Source organism: Schistocerca cancellata, chromosome 2 (assembly GCF_023864275.1).
Source record: "Schistocerca cancellata isolate TAMUIC-IGC-003103 chromosome 2, iqSchCanc2.1, whole genome shotgun sequence".
NCBI classification, from domain to species: domain Eukaryota; kingdom Metazoa; phylum Arthropoda; class Insecta; order Orthoptera; family Acrididae; genus Schistocerca; species Schistocerca cancellata.
Genome location: NC_064627.1, coordinates 1,047,689,068 through 1,047,711,969, shown reverse-complemented (window position 1 = coordinate 1,047,711,969; position 22,902 = coordinate 1,047,689,068). Strand labels below are relative to the sequence as shown.

Sequence of the window (22,902 nt, the reverse complement as noted above, 5' to 3'; positions counted from 1 at the left end):
ATAAGTGAAAAATGTTTCCTGTAAATGTGGCACATTTTGAGAATGTACTGTAGTGAATTGCCAGCTTCAACAAATTAAAAAAAGTGCCATCAAAAGCCCATTCTTCCTCTTCCATAAGATTTCTGCTATAGTACTTTTCATTCTAAACAAAACAACTGAAAGAATATTTTGCAGGAATCAAGTAAGAGCAGCTGCCATTCAATCTTTAACAAGAGCAACTGTGATAGCACTGAAAATCACTTAATTATGTATTTCACCTGGGGTCGACATTAGCTGTAGCTTCATCAAGTATCAGTATCTTGTTTTTCCTGATTATTGCTCTTGCTAAGCAAACTAGTTGCTTCTGCCCAGCACTAAAATTTGATCCACCTTCTGTCATCTGCCAACTGAGACCATTCTCAGATTCTATTACTGTATCTTTCAGATCCACCTGAAAACAAAATTAGAATGACAATAGCAGCTTTGGTCTGTGGAGCAAATAATTGTGTTGTGATTGCTCTGAGAAACTGTAAAATCCAGGTGTTTTGATTAGATACAGTTATAAAATGTGATTTCACAACATGGACAAGTATTTAACTTACCTTATTACAATGCATCTCTTTGGTATGTAGATTGTTCATATAATTTTTTGTTCTACTCATCCTTTCTGAAAGTACATTTGCATAAAGATGCCTATCGCTGGTAGTTAACAAGAGTAAGACACTATTTATTGATTATTAGTCTTTAAATGCCGCCATGAAAAATTACTTGGTATATGGGACATGGTTGGCTTTTTTGTTCATATACATCTGTTAATATGGATTAGACACATCAGACTTGCTGTTTCATTATTGACAAATGATATTTGTGATATGTAAGGGCCCGATTTTTGGTCATGAGACAGTCAGTCCACGGCCGAGTTTCAGATGAGGAACCTGTGTTGGTTAGAACAACAACAATGCTTCAACTTCACTGTAGAATAAGTGTTGAACAATCAGGCCATGTGTAAAAACAATGACAGTGTCTGCTCCATATGTACCTTTCTATTCTTCAAGAACTGTGAACTTTGTGGTTCTGTTTTTACTGCTCATAGATATTCAATAGTTAACTATTGTTGCAGCATGTGGAGGTTGCCTGCAAACTATTGAGGTTTATCGAAGGTTAAACAATAGTGCACTGGCCATATCATTATTATTGGGGGGCTACAAACAGCAAAAGTAAGACACTGAAACATAACTGTGGATCTGTCGGCTACATTATTTACCATTGTCAGTAACCAAATTACAAACCCCATTCTTCAGCCAGTGTAGCGACACAGTACGTCAACACAGAGGACAACAAACAAAATAAAGAAAGCAGGTGGAACCACTACACAGACCTAACGGCATCACTTTTGCAACCTTTAAAATATCAACACAGCTTCTATTCTCGGAATAATAAGAGTCTAGAATCTTAAAACGTTTTGGTGGTGCACTTGATAAGTGCACCTTTTCCATCGCATGTTTGAAGCTGCAATACAATGTTTTTGGCCATTCTTTAGGAAACATAACTTGTCACAGTCTTCCAGTTTACTAAACTCTTCATTTGCTTGCCCACTAACAACTTTTAACCAGATAACATAATGTGAATTCATTATGAAGGACTTCAAAAAGTCAATTTTTCTCATTGCGGAAACTGTCAAAACGCGAACTGGAAAGGTTGAAATGTGTTTTCAATTTCTGTAGGCAGTATGTGAATCAAAGATGTTTGGCTCTGAAAACTGTGTGAACTTGCTAATAGTTCTTCAGATTAAACTGTGATCCTCCCCACCACCAGCTTTTCTGAACTCTGCTTATGGGAGTGATCCTTAAAATACATTCTCCACTCTTGAAATTATTTCAGCCCCAACTTACAATAATCCATTTTCCTTACATTCTGCACCCAACAGGTTCCTATGTTAAATACAATTTCCCGGACTTCGCATCACAGTAACACTCTGCAGACAACTGGCAGAATGTCACCAGTACGGAAAATGCTGAACTTATGAAAATATTTGTCCTAGGCTGCTTTGAATTGCATGGGATTCAAACTCACTATTTGCACTGTGTTTGGTTTCTTGGTGCAGTCCGAATTCCTGCACTGTTGTAGGCACTGTTAGTTCATCCAGAATTTTGTGCTTTTTGGTGTCTTTTTTGGAGGGGGGCGCACCAATTTCTGGGTAGACTGCTACTCACCATATAGAGGAGGCAACATCTCTATAAGGTTAGTAGCAATCTATCCTTTATGTGATATTGTCATTATTCCATCCTGGATTTTCCATTGTTTGATCTTACTCAGCATTTATGTGTGCATAGGAGTCAGTGCCAGAGGTACCAGAGTGACAAAGTTGCTTGGTGTGAACAGCAATATAATGTTAAACTGAAGAGTACACATTACACTCTAAGCACCTTTTGAAATTCTAACCCCACAGTATAGTGAATCAAGAGAATTAGTCATGTATCATTTAAGTCCCTGGTTCAGAAATGTCACTTGCTATTTATGAATGGTGTTTACTTGGCAAATAAGTTCTGTACAATTTCATTCTGTTCCAGAGCCATGAAGTTGCCATAGATTACTGAAATTTACAGGTTTGTTACCATTGCTTTCTCTGCTATTTGAAGAAAACTTTACTATCCATAATTCATGCAGCGATTTCTACTTTCACTTTGTTTCAGGTAACTTAAGAAATTACATTTGTTCCTCAGGTGCGTGTAATTAGATTTCACAATAGTGAGCATTCTACCATTTCCAAAATCAGTTCATTTGTTCTGATGTGCCATACTGACAAACAGCACACAGAAACATTGGTAAAAATTTGGGTAAGTGTATAATGAAAAAAAGCTTATTCAAACTAGTTAAGAGATTTTAGTTTTGTAGAAGAACTTCTACAGTTTACTTATTATTGGTGAACACTTCCATTGTGTGTAGTTTTAAGAAACTTCGCCTTTTGTGTAATCTAAGTTGTGGCTAGTCATACACTGGACTGTGGTTTAGTGAATGTCAGTTACATGAAGTCTTAAAGCAGTGGCTCATTACTTACTAGCAGTAATGTGTTAACTAAAAATCTACAAAATGCCTATTTACTACAGAATTTTGAGTGTATAAATTTTGTCAGAAAAGGTGACAATTCTCAAAAATATTTTGCTGATACATAACACTCCATTGTCTTCCTGAAACTGATACTCTCAACTGTAAGTTATAAAATAAGATATGAAGTGTAAAGGTACAGCTTGTGGAGGTGCTTTTATTTTGTATGTGGTGAACTGCATCAAGGGACAACATTGATGTTAACCATGGGACAGCAATCACAACAACTTCGTGAGAGGAAATACACTATGTGATCAAAAGTATCAGGACACCTGACTGAAAATGACTTACAAGCTCCTGATGCCCTCCATCAGTAATGCTGGAATTCAATATGGTGTTGGCCCACCCTTAGCCTTCATGACAGCTTCCACTCTTGCAGGCATAAGTTTAACCAGGAGCTGGAGGGTTTCTTGAGGAATGGCAGCCCATTCTTCATGGAGTGCTACACTGAGGAAAGGTATGTATGTCAGTTGGTGAGGTCTGGTACAAAGTGTGTTCCAAAACATCCCAGAGGTGTTCTATACGTTTCAAGTCAGGACTCTGCAGGTCAGTCCATTACACGGATGTTATTGTCATGTAGTCACTCTGCCACAGGCCATGCATTGTGAACAGGTGCGCAAGCATGCAGAAACATGCAATCGCAATCCCCAAATTGCTTTTCAACAGTGGGAAGCAAGAAGGTGCTTAAAACATCAATGTAGGTCTGTACTGTTATAGTGCCATGCAAAACAAGGGGTGCATGGCTCCTCCATGAAAAACATGACCACACCACCACCACCACCACCACCACCACCACCACCACCTCTGAATTTTACTGTTGACACTACACACGCTGGCAAATGACTCTCCGGGCATTTGCCATACCCACACCCACACCCTGCCATTGGATCGCCACATTGTGTACCATGATTTCTCACTCCACACAACATTTTTCCACTGTTCAATCATCCAATGTTTATGCTCCTTACACCAAGCGAGGTGGTGTTCGGCATTTACCAGCATAATGTGTGGCTTATGAACAGCCTCTCAACCATGAAATCCAAGTTTTTCTCGCCTCCTGCCTAACTGTTTTAGTACTTGCAGTGGATCCTGATGCAGTTTGAAATTCCTGTGTGATGGTCTGGATAGATGTCTGCCTATTACACATTACGACCCTCTTGAACTATCTGCAGTCTCTGCCAATCAACAGACGAGGTCGGCCTGTATGCTTTTGTGCTGTGCGTGTCCCTTCACATTTCCACTTCACTATCACATCGGAAACAGTGGACCTAGGGATGTTTAGGAGTGTGGAAATCTCGTGTACAAATGTATGACAAGTGACACCCAATCACCTGACCATGTTTGAAGTCCACAAGTTCCGCGGAGTGCCCAATTCTGCTCTCTCACAATGTCTAATGACAAGTGAGGTTGCTGATATGGAGTACCTGGCAGTTGGTGGCAGTGCTATGCACCTAATATGAGAAACATTTGTTTCTGGGGGTGCTCAGATACTTTTGATCACATAGTGTACATGCTCTGACATGGAAGTAAGTATTCGGTGGGTCACCAGCTGCCTTAGAAATGTGTAGACTTCCGAAGTATAGTTATATGAATAATGGATGCATGTAATCAGAAACAAAAGAAACCATTTTACTCTTATTCTGTACGCAGAATGTAGAAGGTGTTCATGTAGTACAATTATGTCAGTAACTAAAGTTAATCATAAAAATAAGGTGCAGAAATCCTTAATTTTAAAGCAGTTTTGGTCCTCTACTTCTTTGACTACAACTATTCCAACTACAACAGGTACATGAAGGTAAATAAGGTATCACACAAAGCCAATACCATGCATTTGTGTGTTTTATTTATGATGAAAAGCAATAGTACAGAAAAGAGACTTACCTCCTCCAAAGCTTGCCATAATTCCTCATCTGAATGTTCGTCAAAAGGATCCAGATTTGAGCGCATTGTTCCAGAAAAAATAACTGGTTCTTGAGGAATTATTGAAAGTTTTCGGCGAAATTCTTGTAGGCCAATATGTTTAGTATCAATTCCATCAATAATAACTGACCCAGTTGTGTGTGCTAGACGGAAGAGAGCTGTAATGATTGATGATTTACCAGCTCCTGTCCGGCCGACTATACCAACCTATGACAATGGGAAGTCCTTATGTATTAAAACTTTAAATAATTGTTTTGTTCTGTCAGCAGTTACTTTCAGCACTCACACATGCACAAATGGCTGTCAAGACTGCTGCTGCTCATCAAGTGGGAAAAAGAAAGTAGCCAGACAGTGGTCTTTATGGTATTTGTAACAGTGCCTAGATAATGTAAAAGAAATGGTGGGGCATTTCATGAGCTGTAGACATCTTAGATACCCTGGAACAAATGACAGCTCTTCACAGCCTGAAGAAAAACCAAAGAACCCAAGAAGATACAGTAAACAAGAACAGAAAACTAGAACCCAACAAGAAGACAAAAACAAGTTGAGAGTGGGAAAATTAAATCTAATAACCTTGACAGGAAAGACTGAAGAGATTGTAGGCATGATGGAGAGGAGAAAGAGTCATATCCTTGGATTGAGTGAGACCAAGTTGAAGTGAAAATAACTAAATTGTTGAGAGGGGGGTACCAATTATACTGGCAGGATCACAATAGAGGGGCAAAAATGGAGTGGGGTTTGTGTTTTACAAAGACATTGATCCAGTTACAGATGTGAGCTTTGTAAGTGAAAGGATAATAAGAGCAAGAGTGAACTTGGGAAAGAATAGTTCTTCTATACTCCAAGTGTACTCACCTTAGCAAGGGTGCAGTGAGAAAAAAAAATTCCTTGAACTTTAAGACCAAGTAAGAGACAATAGCATTATGATAATTGGAGATCTGAATGCTCAGATAGGCATGGATAGAAATGGATATGAGGTGGTGATGGCGGGCCCCTTTTGGATACGGAAGACGAAATGTTGAGGGTGAAGAAATGCTAAATTTGTGCATAAGGGATCATCTTTTAGTGAAGAATACATTCTTCAAGAAACAAGATAGACATAAGATTACTAGATATGGTAGAGATGGCAAATTAAGACAGTTATAGACTATATATTAACAGACAAATTAATTGGAGGAAAAGTAAGGGACACTAAAGTCATACCAAGTGAGCACTTTGATAGCAACCACAGGTTACTGGTAACTGATCTAAATTATAAGATGGAAAGTTTGAATGCTGTACGAAGAATGTCAAAAATTCAGTAGTGGAAGTCGAAAGAAGAAGAAGAAAATAAGAAAAGTTTCCAAAATCTAGTAGCTCAAAAATTGCCAAAAACTGAAAGGGGTAGTGTAGTGGAAGAGTGGAACCTATTTAGAACATCAATAGTTAATAGTGCTGTGCAGATATGCAGAAAAACAAAGGGTTAAGTTAAAGACAAAGAAACCAGTTGGTGGAATGATAGAGTAAAAAATGCAATAAGAAAAGGTAATATGGCAAAGAAAAACATGGAGTTTGAAAAAATCGGGGCAGGGGCTGGTACCAAAAGATGAACATGAACACAAGGTGACAACATTGGAGAAGGAATACCAACAAAAGAAACTCCAAGCAAAGAATTGTGAAAGAAAAAAAAAGGAGGAGAGTTGGGAAATATTCACCCAGAAACTAGAGCAGGATAGCAAAGGGAACCAAAATCTGCTATATGGGTTACTGAAAAGTAAAAGATCTGATAAAGAAGACATAAAAACGATTGAAACAGATGATGGGGATATTATCAGGGATATGGAAGATATCAGAGAAGAGATTAATTATTTTGAAATCTTACTGAATGGGGAAGGCGCACAAGAAAGTGACACCGAAGTCTTTGAACTAGAGGAAGAGCAGGATTCAATCTCTTGGTTAGAAACTGGGAATTCCCTGAAACAGATGAAAAGTGGGAAGGCAGCTGGAGTAGGTGAGCTGACAGCAGATATGATTAAAGCTGCAGGAATCCATGAGATACAATGGTTACACCAGGTGCTGGGGGTGATATGGAAAGAAAAAGTGCCGTATGAATGGAGAAAAGGAATTATAATACCATTGTTCAAGAAAGGTAGTAGAAAGAAGTGCACCACCTACCAAGGAATCACACTGCCTTTAGATAATGGAGAAGGTCATAGGAAAAAAAGATTGCAGAAAAATTGTAGAACACCAATTAGAGGAGGAACAGCATGGGTTCAGAAGTAATAGGGGAACAATGGATCTCATTTTCTTCCTCCGTCAGTTAATGGAGAAATACTGGGAAAAAGGAAAGGACTTTATAGTAGTATTTGTGGATTTGGAAAAGCATTTGACAGTGTACCAAGGGATAAAAATATGGGAATGTTTGAGAAAACAATGTTCCTGATACATTAATTAAGAAAGTCCAGATGCTGTACGATGATTGAGAGAGCATTGTACAAGTAGGAGGTGGAAGATCAAAATTGTTTAAGACAAAGAGGTGTTCAGCAAGCCAGTTTGCTCTCCCCTTTACTTTTCATTACACTTGTGGACACAATCGTGAAAGAGACCAAGGAAGGAGAAAATTAAGGTCAAGGCTTTTGTTTTTGCTGATGACATCGCCATTTGGGGGGAGATGGAAATGTAGGTTCAGGAGACTAGATTACTGGAACACAAAATTTAAAAAATTCAAGTTAACTGAGAGTAGGAACAAGACAGTGGCAATGAAGATGAGCAGGACATCCACACCTTGTCACATCGTACTGGAGTGGAGAAGGTTGAATGTGTGAAAAGCTTCAATTATCTGGGTAGCATTATATCACACGATGGAAGTTCCAAACTATAAGTCTTAAACAGAATAACAGAAGGATCTAACTTCCACCAAGTATGAAATCTAATCTGGGACAAGGAAGTCCCTCAAAGAGCCAAACAGCCTATGTATGAAATGTATCTCCAGTCAATCATGATGTATAGTCTAGAGGACTGTCATAAGAGAGAAGAGAGTCAAATACAGGCATGTGAAATGAAGTTCCTTAGGTCAGCTCTACAAAAAACTAGGAGATTGAGTCAGGAATGATTATGTAAGGAGAGACCTGCAGGTGAATTGACTACAGAGGGGAGAATGAGTGCTTTGAGACTCAAGTGGTTTGGTCATGTGAAGTGAATGCACTTGACTCAAACTCCACGCCAGTATTTGGAGATGGAGGTACCAGGAAGAAGACCAGTTGGGTGGCCTAGAAAGAGATGGACAGACCAGGTTAAGGAAGGTCAAGAGGAGAGGAGTAATGTGGGACGTAGTGAAGAGGGAAAAGCTATACCAGGACAGAAACCAATGGAGGCATATCGTTCATAAAGTTCCTACCCGGCTCACTGGAAGGAAATCCTGATGATGATCCTGATGGAAGTTAGAAATGTGGATTCAAAATATTTCAGCACAGTTTAGATTCTCTTGGTATTTGAAAGATTGTGGATGCAAAAAAAAAATCATGTCTTTGTACTCCATAGAACCATGAAAAGCAGTACACAAGGCACATTGGAGACAGCATTTAAATTACAGCACAAATTTTCTTTTCTGGCAAATAATGGTTAATAGTGTTGGTAGTGCCATGTGTAGTGAGGTCACAGATGGAGACATTGCTTGCTACATGTATGGCGAACCAGGAGTTCCAAGCCCATGGCTGGTGACTGCTATCACTCCTCTCACATTGCAAAGTTTAAGAATGCTGTAGAAAGCACTTTGTGACACACTGGTGAACATTGCCACAGGAAACTGGTATCTTTGTTTAAGAAGGTGAATAGTGCAGATGGCACAGTTTTGTATATTAAAGAGAGAACCAAAGGTTTGTTGTGTGCCAAAGATGTGAATGCCTGTTAAAGCGAAACAGTCTGAAAACCAAGTGGGCAACTACCCTGCTTTATTGGGCATGGTTAGGTGTGTGGGTTATTTGACTGAATGGACTTTTATTCAAGTGCAGTTCATAGAGAGAACTTTTCAATGAAAATATCAGCCCTGTCTGTAAAGATTTACTATCGAAGTAGTATTAGATGTTCAGCAAAAGAGAGTGACCAAGACAGTAAGTTTGAAAACTGACATTCAGTAATAAAACTGATTATGGAAGAGTGTACTTTTGTTGTATCAATTCATCTAACTGGAAAGGTCACTGACCATTATTATAAACTGCTTTGATAATTTACTATAGTAAGAAAACTGTAAAATGCTCTTAATTCTGTTACAGATGGGCTGTTTTTCACAGATGCAATGAACACAATTTGCAAGGAGAAATAAGTGTAAATCTTAAGAAGTATGGACACATGACCAGTCTACAAGGGATGGAACTGTGTGTTCAACATTCCAATTAGTGCCCTCCATGCTACTACCATGGCTAACAAGTGAAAGCTAACTAAAAGCCCAAGTTCACTTTCCCCAAGTAGATTGAGTGCAGTTGTGCATTGTGACTGCAACAAAACCACCATGGTGATAAAACATAACTGAAACTAATTCAAGATCATCCAAAATCACAGAACTATTGGCAATGACTGTAGATGGTACTCACTGCCCACCCTACTCTCCCCCTCAGTTGTAACTTGTAGAGTAGTTTCTGTAACTATACACACCCACATAATTGTCACACTATGTTCTCTCTCTTTCTAGGGTAACCTTTTTATGTGGAGGCACTGACGTTTTACTAAATTGCTTGCTCAATCTTTAACAGCTCAGTGACCACCCAGCAAAACATCTGCTGCATTACCACCCCCCTGCTTAGGGATTATTATGTGATTCAGTTGCAGTCAGTGTTAATGGACATTCATTTCAGATAACCAGTAAGAAATCTGGCCTGGAATGTCAATTTGAGCTTTGAGTATAAGAAGTTCGGAAATTTTGTAAGACTATATTAAAACAAATATAAAATTTTAGCATGAAATTTACACTTAATTTGGTAAAAAATGTGCTTACTTTTTCTTTAGGCTGCACTGTGAAACAGAGATTTTTGAGGACTGGTGGATTCATTTTGTCATATGACAAGGAGACATCCTTGAATTCTATTTTTCCTTCAGATGGCCAGTTAAATGTTTCTATAGCTGAAAGTTTAGCAAGCCATTAGATTTGTGATTAACATATGTACAAGAAATTAGTTAGTGATCTAAACCATATGCAATAAGTATATTCACAAATTCAGGTTTTTACCAAATTGTTTCACCTTACAAGACATGCATTTGTAGTAACTGAACAGTGATTAAAATCTACTAAAATAATGTATTGTATGTGAGAAGTTACTAGTAAACTTCTATTAGGGTAATTTTATGACAATTATGTGGCAGTTTATGACAGTAAACAAATTGCAGATTAAAAAACTTCTTTTCTTCAGTAGTGTGACACAACAGAGCACTGAACTGACATACAAACCAGATGTTAAGATTGTGAACTTCCAATCCACCTGTCAAACTGTAATACAAGATGTGACTCAGGAGCTAGTCTTTTGTTTCTTTGTCTTCTTCATATATATTGATACATGAACTCCCATATGTAGCTGACACACCACAATCTTATTCTGTGATGCAGGTAACATTTTGCTACTACTGTTATAAGAGAATTACACTTCAGTGATCTGTGCCTCAAAGCAACAGTCACCAAATGTATGTTATTGATATTTAAAGCAGGCAGTTCTCCTCACACCATAGTAAGTTTATGTACCAGTTCTGAGTGTGTACATTGATGAAAATTACTGTGGATGAAGCAAATTAATTTTCTTTGTGGAGAAATCTGTAGTTCCATAATATAACCAAGTATTAGAAATAGTGTACCATGGAACAATTTTCTCCTTTCTTAACAGTGGAATTTAGTTAAGAGGCTATGCAGTTGATGTTAATTTAAACAGAATGTTAGTACTGAGAATAGTATGACATAGGTAATACAAAATCACAACATGTCATGCTTGTGCAGGGCAAATATCAACAATATATTCTTTATATTTGTTCTGATCAACTGATTTGATCTAAAAGCTTCCAACACTAAGTGGAATTTTAATTTCTGACACAAAAATGTATATTCATTCAATGAATTTCAAGACTGATAGGAACCAGTAACTATAACATTATAGATGTAAGAAATATAAGATACAACTTTGCCACTTTTTAATGCAGTTGTATTAATATTACTATATTTAGCTTTTGTGAAAACCATTGTTTTGATGGCTCCATTCAGAAATGGTCTAACTACACAATGGAACATCAGTGACCTAGCAATCCAAGGAAACAGTATTCACAGCAGACCATTAGCAAGCAGGCTGAACAAGAAAGTGACTTCGGTTTTATAAAATACATACAATTTCTTCAAAGTGGAACTCAGACTAACTTTACTAAATGCTGTTCATTACTGTTGACCATTCATTATTATGTAATGAAAGATCTTTTTGATTCCCCACCAAGTGATCAGTCATCAGACTATGTATTAGTCTCTTTTGGCAACATCTTCATATCAGACTAACATTTGCACAATTATGCCCTCAGTTATTTGTTGCATGTATTCCAGTCTCAGTTTTCCCTCTTAATACCATATCTAACAGATTCTGAGATTTTCTGACATTCCACGATTCACTAAATGAACTGCTATGCTCCCAACGTACATTTTCAATTTTTTTTTTCTGAAAACTGAGGCCTATGTTTGATGCTAGTAGACTTCATTTGGCCAGAAATGTTCTCTTTGCCTATATTAATCTGATTTTATATTCTGAGTCAACCATCTTGGCTCATTTTGCTTCTAAGATAGAATTTCTACTCTGTGTACTTCATGATCATTAATTTATATTTTAATTTTGTCACTAAACTTATTTCTGCTCTCATTACTTTCTTATTTCTTTGAATTACTCTCCCTTCATATTCTGTACTCAGGCTATTCATTCTAGTCAAGAAGTCCTGGCAATGTTTCAGTTTCACTGAAGACAGCAATATCCTCTGCAGATCATATTGATATCCTTTCAGCTGAATTTTTATCCCACTCTTATCTTTTTATTCCTATCGTGCCATTTTCAATGTGTAGATTGAACTATTGGGGTGAAACACTGTTCTTTGTCTCCCATTCTTATTGTTCCTATTGCTTCATATACTTTTGCATATTACCCATCTTTCTCTATACCTTAGTCCTATCATCCTCAAAATGTAACATCTTGCACCATTTCACACTGTCAAACACTTTCTGTGAAATAAAATCATTTTAGCATTTATATTTCTGTAATTTTGCTTCCATCATGAAGCAAGTCAGCAGTGCCACTTTCATGCCCTTACCTTTCCCACAGACAAAGTGGTCATCCAAACAGATCCTCAGTTTTCTTTTCCATTTTTTTCCTATATTATTCTTGTTAGTAACTTGGCTGCATGAGCTGTTAAGTTGATCATTTGATAGTTCTCACACTTACCTGTTCTTGGAGAGTATGTGAATGATATTTTTCAAGTTGTGTGATGGTAAGTCTCCAGTCTCACGAAGATGAGATGCTGAGTTGCAGACAGGCTCAACAAAAAGATTTTGCATTGAGCTTTCAGCCGAAGCTTTCCTCAAAAAGGGGGCGACAAAGGGGAGGGGGAGGGGGGGGGGACAAATTCACACAATCAAACAAACATACCTCACTCCTGACTGCTAGCTCCAGCCAACCTGAAGCGGCTAGAAATAGTGGTCATGTGCGCGTGTGTGTTTTTCCCTTTCTGGAAAAGGCTTTGGCTGAAAGCTCAGTGGTCAACATCTTTCCACTGTGCCTGTTCGCAACTATGTGTCACCTTTATAGTTATTAGCAATCTATCTTTTCATGATAATATTTCAACCTGGACTTTCCATTGTTTGATTTTAACTAACTTTAACAATTATTTGGTTGTCACTCCTCCAAAGATTTTTAAAAATTCTGAAGGGATGTTATCTATCCCTTCTGCCTTATGGTTGGAATTCTTGCAAAAACTGAACAGACAGGTACTAGATCCCAATGTCATTCACATCTACTCCAATTTTTTCTGTCATGACAGACAGTTCCCCCCTCGTGGAAGTCGTCAATGTACTCTATCAACCTTTCTTTTATCTGTGTAATTCCCATTGTGTTCTTAATGTTAACATCCTTTCATTTTATTTCATTGAATGTTGCTTTGTCTGTGCCAAATCAGTCATTCTGATTATTTCGTTTTCAATTTCTTGACTTTTCCCTGATGCCATTTTGTCTTTGCTTCCCTGCACTTCCTCAGTGACTTGTTGTTGTATTGCTGTTTTTCTTGAACTTTTTGCACTACTTTCACTGATCAATTTTATTTGTTCTGTTGCCCAAGATTTCTTCAAAGATATCCTCCTAATTGCTATATTTCTTCATTCAAGTTCTGTCATGGCCCTTTTTAGAAATGTCTATCAACTGACCTGTCTATTATGATATTCACTGTCCGGCTATTTACTCCTTAAAGAACTTATTTCCCAGTACTTCAGTATCATACTTCCTTCAAAACATTCTTCTGGACCAGTCTCAGTTCATCATTACTAAACTGTTGGTTGGTTTAAAAGGGGGGAAGGGACCAAATTGATTGGTCATTGGTCCCTTGTTCCTTTTAAAACAATCATACAGGCGAAAGAAGAAAACAAATGGGATGGAGAGCACAATACCGAAAGGAAGGAAATATGATAATGACAAAGGCAACAAACAGTACAAAAAACAGGAGGACAAGAAAACCACAGAGATATGCAAGAAAGAGGTAGAAGAAATTAAAACAATAAAGCAGATTACCATGGCTGGCTGACCGTAAGAATTAAGAGGAGAAGCCAGCCATTCTGCAACACATTAAAACCTCCACCCTAAAAGCACCAGGGTGGAGGACACACACGGACAAAGAACATGTGCTAAAACCTACATAGAAGTATAAAACCCACTCTCATGGATAAAATTTAAAACTAAAGCTGTTGTGGAGGCATTGTCGCCCAACACCAAAGGCAGGGTGCTGGGAAAGTTAAAAGTCTGCTGCAGAGCGGCAAAAAGTGGGCAGTCCAGCAAGAGGTGGAAGACTGTCATTTGGGAGTCACAACACTGAGGTGGGTCCTCGCAACAGAGTATGTAACCACGCATTAGCCACGTATGGCCAATGCAGAGCTGGCAGAGGACAACCGATTCCCTGCGAGAGGCCTGCATGGAAGACAACCACACATTCATTGTCTCCTTAATGACATGCAGTTTGTTGTGCATGCTATTATGCTATTTCATCTCCCAAAGCCAGAAAACCCTGTGGTGTAAGACAGAACGCAGGTCAGCTTTGGAGATACCTCACCGGAAGTGGTTTCCGCGTTGCCTGTTTGGCCAGCCTGTTAAGTTCATTGCCGGAGATTCTGACATGTACTGGGGTCCACACAAACGCCATGGAACGGCAGGACTGTTCCAGGGCATAGATGGACTCCTGAATGGACGATACCAGAGGGTGACGAGGGTAGCACTGGTAATAGCTTGTAGGCTGCTCAATGAGTCAGTAGACAGAAGAAATGATTTGTCAGGGCATGAGTAGATGTACTCAAGGGCACGAGATATGGCCGCCAGCTCTGCAGTGAAAACACTGCAGCCAACTGGCAAAGAGTGCTGCTCAATATTTCCATGAACATATATGAAGCCTACGAGACTATCAGCCATTGAGCCGTCGATGTAAACCACTTCAGAGTCCCGGAACACATCAAGAATCGAGAGGAAGTGACAGCAGTGAGCAGTGGGTTTAACGAAGTCCTTAGGGCCATGCAAAAGGTCCAGACGAAGCTGCGGCCAAGGCGTACACCATGGAGGCGTACATGAACAGACTGCAAGTAGAGGTGGTGAAGGGAAGGACTCCAGTTCAGAGAGAAGGGACTGCATGCGAACTGCAATCGTTAGCCCCATCTGGGCCACCGATGCAGGAGATGGACTGCTCAGGCAGGAAAAGGAGACAGTAACTCGGATGCTCTGGGGAACCATGAATGTGTGCTGCGTAACTGGTGAGCAGTTGCGCACGTCTGCTCTGCAGTGGAGGGACACCCGCCTCCACCAGTACGTTTGTCACCGATCTCATCCTAAAAGCTCCTGTCACTAATCGAACCCCACAGTGGTGCACAGGATCGAGCAAATGCAATGCTGAAGGTATTGCCGAATCATAAACCACACTCCCATAGTCCATTCGGGATTGGACAAGGGCTCTTTAGAGCTGCAGCAGCGTACAGCCATCTGCACCCGAATTGGTGCTGCTCAGGCAACAGAGAGCATTGAGATGTTGCCAGCACTTCTGCTTTAGCTGACAAAGATTAGGGAGCCAAGTCAATCAAGTGTCGAAAATCAGTCCTAGGAATTGGGATATGTCTCCACTGCAGTGAGTAGATCATCATTAAGTTAATGTGCGGGTTCCGTATGAATGGTACGATGACAACAGAAGTGCATGACATGACTTTGCGGCTGAAAACTGGAATCCGTGGGCTATAGCCCATCACTTCCTTGTGGATGACTCCCTGGAGGTGCCACTCAGCAACAACAGTACTGGACAGTACTGGAGTGGCAGTACGAAATGCGGAAGTCGTCTGCATACACAGAAGTTGAGACAGAGGGCCCGACAGCTGCTGCTAGACAGTTAACGGCCACTAAAAATAGAAAGACACTCAATACAGAGCCCTGTGGGCCTCCATTCTCCTGGATATGGCTGGAAGATGGGAGTCACCAACTTGTACATGGAAAGTACAGAGCGACAGGAAGTTTGGATAAAAATTGGGGTGGTCCCCGGAGACACCACTCATACAATGTGGCAAGGATATGATGTCGCCAAGTCGTGTGGTATGCTTTACATAAGTCAAAAAAGACGGCAATCAGGTGTTGCCATCTGGAAAAGGCTGTTCGGATGGCGGACTCTATGGACACGAGATTATCAGTGGTAGAGCGACTCTGGCGGAAGCCACACAGATATGGAGCCAGCAAGCCACCTGACTCTAGGAACCAATCAACCACCAACATACCATACTTTCCAGCAGCTTACAAAGAACGTTGGTGAGGCTGATGGGCTGATAGCTATCCATATCAAGCAGGTTTCCACCGGGATTGAGCACTGGAATGATGGTGCTCTCCTGTCATCGAGATGGAAAGACACCATCGCACCAGAGCCGGTAGAAGATGACGAGAAGATGTCGCTTGTAGTCTGATGAGAGATGTTTAATCATCTGGCTGTGGATGCGATCAGGTCCAGGAGCTGTGTCAGGGCAATGTGCAAGGGCACCGAGGAGCTCCCACTCTGTGAATGGGGCGTTATAGGATTCACTGCAGCGTGTAGTGAATGAGAGGACGTTCCCTTCCAGCCACTGTGAGTGTGCTAAAGACTTGGGGGGGGGGGGGGGGGGGGGGGTAGTTCTCCAATGCAGAGGCTCGAGCAAGGTGCTCAGCAATCTCATTTGTGTCAGTACGTAACTCACCATTTATGGTAACACTGGGGACAACTATTGGGGCCTGGTACCCGAAAAGATGTTTTATCTTTGCCCAGACTTGGGAAGGTGATGTGTGGCACCCAATGGTTACGAACACTGGCACACAGCTGTTAAAGGCTATGAGGTGCTCGAGGGAAGTGTGCTGCTTATTCCGCTGTAGAGCTCGCCGACGCTCCTTAATTGCTTCAGCGACTTCTGGCGACCACCAAGGGACTGCCTTACACCTCAGGCACCCTAAAGAGCAAGGGATTGCATTTTCTGCCACAGAAACTATTGTGCTAGCCACCAGCTCAACCATCACATCAATGTTACCGTGTGGGGGAGATTCAGCGGTGACAGCAGAGGTGAAAGTTCCCCAGTCCACCTTGTTCAAAGCCCATCTTGGCTGGCGTCTGTGTGCCTGATGCTGGGCAGTGACAGGAAGATGGGGAAGTGGCCACTACCACACAGGTCATCATGTGCTCTCCAGTGGATAGATGGGATAAGTCCTGGGATGCAAATTGGTAAATCAGTGGCCGAGTAACTACCATGAGCCACACTGAAATGTGTGGCAGCCCCAGTATTTAAGAGGCAGAGGTCGAATTGCAACAGTAAAGTTTCAACTTTTCTGCCTCTGCCAGTAAGCATGGTACCACCCCACAAAGGGTTATGGGTGTTAAAATCTCTCAAAGGCAGGAAAGGTTTAGGGAGTTGATCAATCAGTGCAGCTAATACATACAGGGGTACTGCACCATCTGGAGGAAGATATACATTACAGACAGTTATTTCCTGCATCGTCCTTATTCTGACAGCCACAGCTTCAAAAGGGGTTTAAAGGGGCAAATGTTCACTACGCTACAGTTCCTGCAATATCCCTTGTAGCCACAGAGAACAGAGGTCCACATTGCTGGGAACCAGGTTGCCTGGAGGGCAATGCAGATAGCAGGTGTAAAGCTTAATAGTTGCCATTGCTCTGTCAGGCGGTGAAAAAAACCGCTGCAATTCCACTGGAGGATGACATTGTGAGACTGGGAAGACATGGAACATTCAATGAGGCAGTTTACGCCTGAGAGTCACCTGCTATCACCGATTTATTGCCTGAGCAGTCTATATCCATGGTCTCTGAGGGTCTGGCGAGAGCTAGGTCCACAGTGGATGCCAAAACCTCCACCCCATCCTCAGCCACAGAGCTTTTAGGTAGTGGTAGTGGTGCCACTGCAATTTCCTCGGTCTTAGGGGTTTTCTTTTTGGATCTCTCTCGCTGCTCCTTGGGTTTCCCTTGCTGGGAGGACTTCACTGGCTCAGTCTCTGGGACTGAGGATGAGTCCAGCTGATTTTGGGCTCTTCAGCCACTGGCATGTGTCTTCTTTCCCACTAGAAGAAACCTGAGAAGGGAGTGATCCAAGGGATCCCTTCCTAGCAAGAGAAGCTGAAGAAGACTCATGCTTCTCTGGCTTAGAAGTGGGAACGGATGTCCCTGAAGGTTGTGTGTGTGTGGGGGGGGGGGGGGGGGGGGGGGGTGTTGCTCCCAAAGTAGGTAGTATAGGAGCAACAGGAAGGGAAATTCCCCACCATCAAGGGAGAAGGTTTAGTCTTCCAACTGAGAGGTGGGTTGGTAGAGCTGATGGTGCCAGAACTGTTTTAGTGGTGGCTTAAGACAATGTCTTACACACAGGATGCAGGTGTTCAAATTTTCTCTTAGCCTCAGTGTAGGTCAGTGTGTCCAGGGTCTTTTACTCCATGATTTTCCTTTCTTTCTGGAGAATCCTACAGCCAGGCGAGCAAGGCAAATTGTGCTCTCCGCAGTTGACACAGATGGGAGGTGGATCACATTGAGTGTTGGGCACCCGCAATTTCAGCATGTGTCACTGGAAGTGCAGCGGGAAGACATATGGCTGAAGTTCCAGCACTCAACGCATCACATCGTGGGAGGGATATAGGGCTCCGGTAGACCATCACCTTGACCTTCTTGGGCAAGGTGTCACCCTAGATGGCCAAGATGAAGGCACCGGTGGCAACCTGATTATCCTTCGGACCCTGGTGGACATGCCAGATGAAATTTACACCTTGCCACTCCAAATTAGAGGGCAGCTCATCGTCGGACTGCAAAAGAAGGTATCTGTGAAATATGATACCCTGAACCATATTTAAGCTCTTATGGGGCGTGATGGTTACAGAAACACCCCCAGCTTGTCACAAGCTAGTAAATCCTGTGACTGGGCAGAGGATGCTGTTTTGATGGCAGAGGATGGTGTTTTGATCAAGATTGACCCAGATCTCATTTTGGACAAGCCCTCCACCTCCCCATACTTGTCCTCTAAATGCTCAACAAGAAACTGAGGCCTCATCATCATGAAAGATTCCCATCAGCTCTCAAACATACAAGGTACTGGGGCAAATATTGTCCGCTGCCATCCTTAGCCTGATGTTCCTCCCACGGTGGATTTAGGGTCATGCTTCTGTGTGTTGAATTGAGCTCGTGATGGCTTAGAGACTGCTGGTGTTTCACCACCAACAAGAGATGGACTACACTTCATTGCGTGTCCTCCACCGTGATGCCACCCACTCTGACCAGGGGCCCTCCCCACGGGCACCACGTAGCCGCAGGAAAGCCACCTGGCAGGATGGCCCTTGCTGGGAGTCCTGATGCCCCAGGGGATGGGCATCTACCCCTTGGCATATATGGGGAGTTAACAGCGCAGGCATCAGCAGAGTGATCCCTGTGTGGTCAGCGGGCTATAACCAACAGTGTACATGGTGGCTCCACCACAATGGAGTGGCTACTGCGCTGGATATCAGGTGCAAAGTAGTCCATGGTCATAGTCGGCGCAGAAATAGACACTGCATAGCACATGGTGGAAAACGCTCCCAGGAACGTGTCCTCACCCAAGAAATGGAGAATGGGCAGGACTGCAATGTGACGACGAGAAACTGGGCTAAAGATCTCAATGCACAATAGACATGATGAACCATGTAAGGCACCCTTCCCCAATTGGCTCGCTCTTCAGGAAAATTTTGAAGAGTGGAGGTCAAACCCTACAGGGGACCATCACAAAGGCTGAAACATGTGAAACTCCTTTTAGTCACCTCGTACGACAGGCAGGAATACCTCGGGCCTATTCTAACCCCTGGACCTGCAAGGAGGGGGGGGGGGGGGGGGGGGAGTGTTTACTGGTAGCCTGTTTGGCCAGGCAGTCAGCAAGTTCATTGCCCGGTATCCAAACATGTCCTGGGGTCCAAATGAACGTCACTGAGTGTCCACTGGTGCAGAGGGCAGAAAGACTCCTGGATTAACAGTACCAAAGGAAGTGTAGGGAAGTACTTCTCAAAGCTTGTAGGCTGCTTAAGGAGTCACTACAAATGATGGACTCACCAGAGCAGGAGCAGATATGATCAAGAGCATGATAGATGGCAACCAACTCTGCAGTGAAAATGCTGAAGCCATCCAGCAAGGAGCATTGTTTAGTATGGCCAACATGAGCATAAGCTTAGCGAACAAGACTGTCGACCAGCGATCCATCAGTGTAGGTTATTTCTGAACCATCAAACTTGCCGAGAAGAGAGATAAAATGCCAACAGAGGGCCCCAGGTGGAACTGAGCATTTGGGGCCTTGCACTAGGTCCACCTGAAGCTGTGACCAAGGTGTGGCCCATGGAGGTGTATAGTAGTGGGCCTGCAGGAAAGGTGGTAAGAGAGGAAGCGTCTAGTTCTTGAAGAAGTGACCTGACACGGACGGTGAAGGGATTCTCAGTTCTGGGCCGCCATTTTGGGAGATGGACTGCTGTGTTGGGGAAAAGAAGATGGTAATTTTGATGGCGAGATGAACTATGTATGTGAATGGCATAATTTGCTAGCAATAGTTGCTGCCAGAGGCACAATGGAGGAATGCCAGCTTCCACAAAAATGTGGTTCATGGGGCTAGATCAGAAGGCTTCCGTCGCAATGCAAACTCCACAGTGGTGGATAGGGTCTAGTAGACCCAGTGCAGAGGGGGCTACTGAACCATACACCACACTCCGCAATCAGCACAGAACTATACCAGGGCTTGGTATAGCTACAGCAGTGTACGACAATCAGCACCCCAATTGGTGTTGCTCAGGCATCGAATAAGATTTAAGTGCCGCCAGCACTTAACCTTAACCTGCAAAGATGGGGAAGCCAACTTGAGCGGGCATTGAAGACCAGTTCCAGGAATGCGGTAATTCTCCACTACATCTAATAGTTGGTCTAAAGTTCTGGATTGGGGTGGATGGTATGACGACGACAGAAGTGCATCACACAAGCTTTGGCAGCCAAAAACTGAAAGCCATGAGTGAGGGCTGATGACTGTCTTCTGTATAGCTCCCTGAAGTCGCGTTCAGCCACAACACTAGAAGAGAATCAGAATGAAATACAAAAATCATCAGTGTATAGGAGGGGAGAGACTGGTGATCTTACTGCTAATGTGAGACCATTCACAGCAATTAAAAGGAGTGGGACACTCAGGACAGAGCCCTGTGGGACCGCATTCTCTTGTGTATGGGTGTGTACTATGGGAAGCACCGACACAAACTCTGAGACTGGAGTGTGACAAAGTCCGTATAAAAATTGGGAGTGGGCCCGGAGACTCCATTCATGTAGAGTAGCGGGGATGTGGTGTCACCAAGTGGTATTGCTGGCCTTCGTGAGATCGATAAAGACGGCAATAAGGTGTTGTCACTGGGTAAAAGCTGATCAAATGGCAGACTTCAGATACACCAAGTTGTCGATGGCAGGGCGTCCTTTGTGAGAACTGCCCTGGGACAGAGCCAGAAGGTTCCAAGACTCAAGAAGCGAACACAACTGCCGGCTCACCATACGTTCAAGCCGCTTGCACAGAACGTTGCTGAGGCTGATGGGACAATAGCTGTCAACATCTAACGATGTCTTCCCAGGCTTTAGTACTAGAATTATGACACTTTCCCACCATTGAAATGGGAATTCACCATTGTTTCATATGCGGTTGAAGACAGTAAGGAAGCGGTGTTGGGAATCTGCTGACAGATGTTTCATCATTAGCGAATGGATGCGATCTGGGCCAGGGGATGTGTCAGGACAGTCGGCAAGGGCACTGAGAAATTTCCACTCACCGAATGGGGCATTATAAAGCTCAGGCTGGCATGGAGCAAAGGAGGCATTGTCGCTCCACCCTCTGTTTGAGGAGATGAAAGGTGATATGGTAATTCTCTGACACATAGAAGTGAGCATAATGCTCAGCAAGACACTCGAATTACATCTGGGTCAGAAGATACAGCTCCACTTTTGGAAATTCCAGGTACACCTGGTGGGTGCCGATAGCCGTTAAGTTGGCAGAGCTTTAGCCAAACCTGGGAGGGGGAGGTTCATGTTCGAATGGTGGAGACAGTGTTCCCAACACTCCTGCTTTCTTCGTTTGACGAGGAGACGAACCTGCGCTCTGAGCTGATAAGATTCTCCAGGGAGGGGTGGCACTTATTATGGAGGGCCTGCCTATGGTCTCTAATGGCAACAGCGATTTCCGGTGACCAAGACACTGACATCCACCAGGGGCAACCGGAGGAATGAGGGATTGCTGATTCAGCTGTGGTAACAATGCTCTTAGTGACGACATGGATCACTTCATCGATGGTGGCATGCAACGGATATTCAGTGTTGGTAGCAGATGTGTGAGTGTTCCAGTCAGCCTTGGGAAACACCCACCTGGGCAAATGTTGAGATGAGGGACGCTGTGGTAGGGACAGGAAGAGTGGAAAGTGGTCACTACCACACAAGTCGTCATGTGCTCTCCAGTGGATAGATGGGAGAAAGCCAAGACTGCAAATCGAGAGATCAATTGCCGAATATGTGCCATGTGCCATACTGAAATGTGTGGGGACACCTGTATTTAGGAGGTAAATGTGGAGGTGAGTTAGTAAGTAAACATCTTTGCCACAGCCATTAACCTTGGCTCCACCCCACAAAGGTTTATGGACACTAAAATCACCCAGAAGCAGAAAAGGTGGGGGGAGTTGCAAAATGAGTGCAGCCTAAACATGGAGTGGTGTGAAACCATCTGGAGGAAGGTAGATGTTAGAGATGGTGATTTCATGTATTGTCTTCACCCTGACAGCCACAGCTTCCAAATGTGAAGGGGCACAGGTGTGCTACAGAGGTAAGGACGAAAATACATACTCCACCTGACAGTGTCACAGGCAGGATGGTTTTTGTAGTACCCCCGGCAGCCACGAACGATGGGGGTCCGCACTGTGGGAAACCTGGTCTCTTGAAGGACAATGCAAAAGGCGGGTCTACTGCTGAAGAGTTGCCGTAACTCAGCCAGGTGGGAGAAAAAAAAGCATCACAGTTCCACTGGAGAAAGACTCTTTCATCTGGGGTGGCATGGAGTGACCAAGGAGGCAAATTAGGCTTCAATATCATCTGTTGCCACTGGCTGAGTGTTGGCATCCAGTACCATTGAATCTGTGTCGTCGAG

The 22,902-nt window shown here is 42.7% G+C and overlaps 1 protein-coding gene across 1 annotated transcript in view; it reads right to left on the bottom strand.

Moving 5' to 3' along the window:
• LOC126149332 (ATP-binding cassette sub-family C member 4-like) overlaps positions 1-22,902 on the bottom strand; it is a 109,652-nt gene that overhangs the window by 4,792 nt on the left and 81,958 nt on the right. The window contains exons 21-23 of the mRNA XM_049915808.1: positions 9,974-10,098; positions 4,966-5,211; positions 258-430 (exon numbers count right to left, since the gene is read on the bottom strand). Coding sequence (XP_049771765.1) covers positions 258-430; positions 4,966-5,211; positions 9,974-10,098 — 544 coding nt within the window. The remainder of the gene's footprint in view (positions 1-257; positions 431-4,965; positions 5,212-9,973; positions 10,099-22,902) is intronic.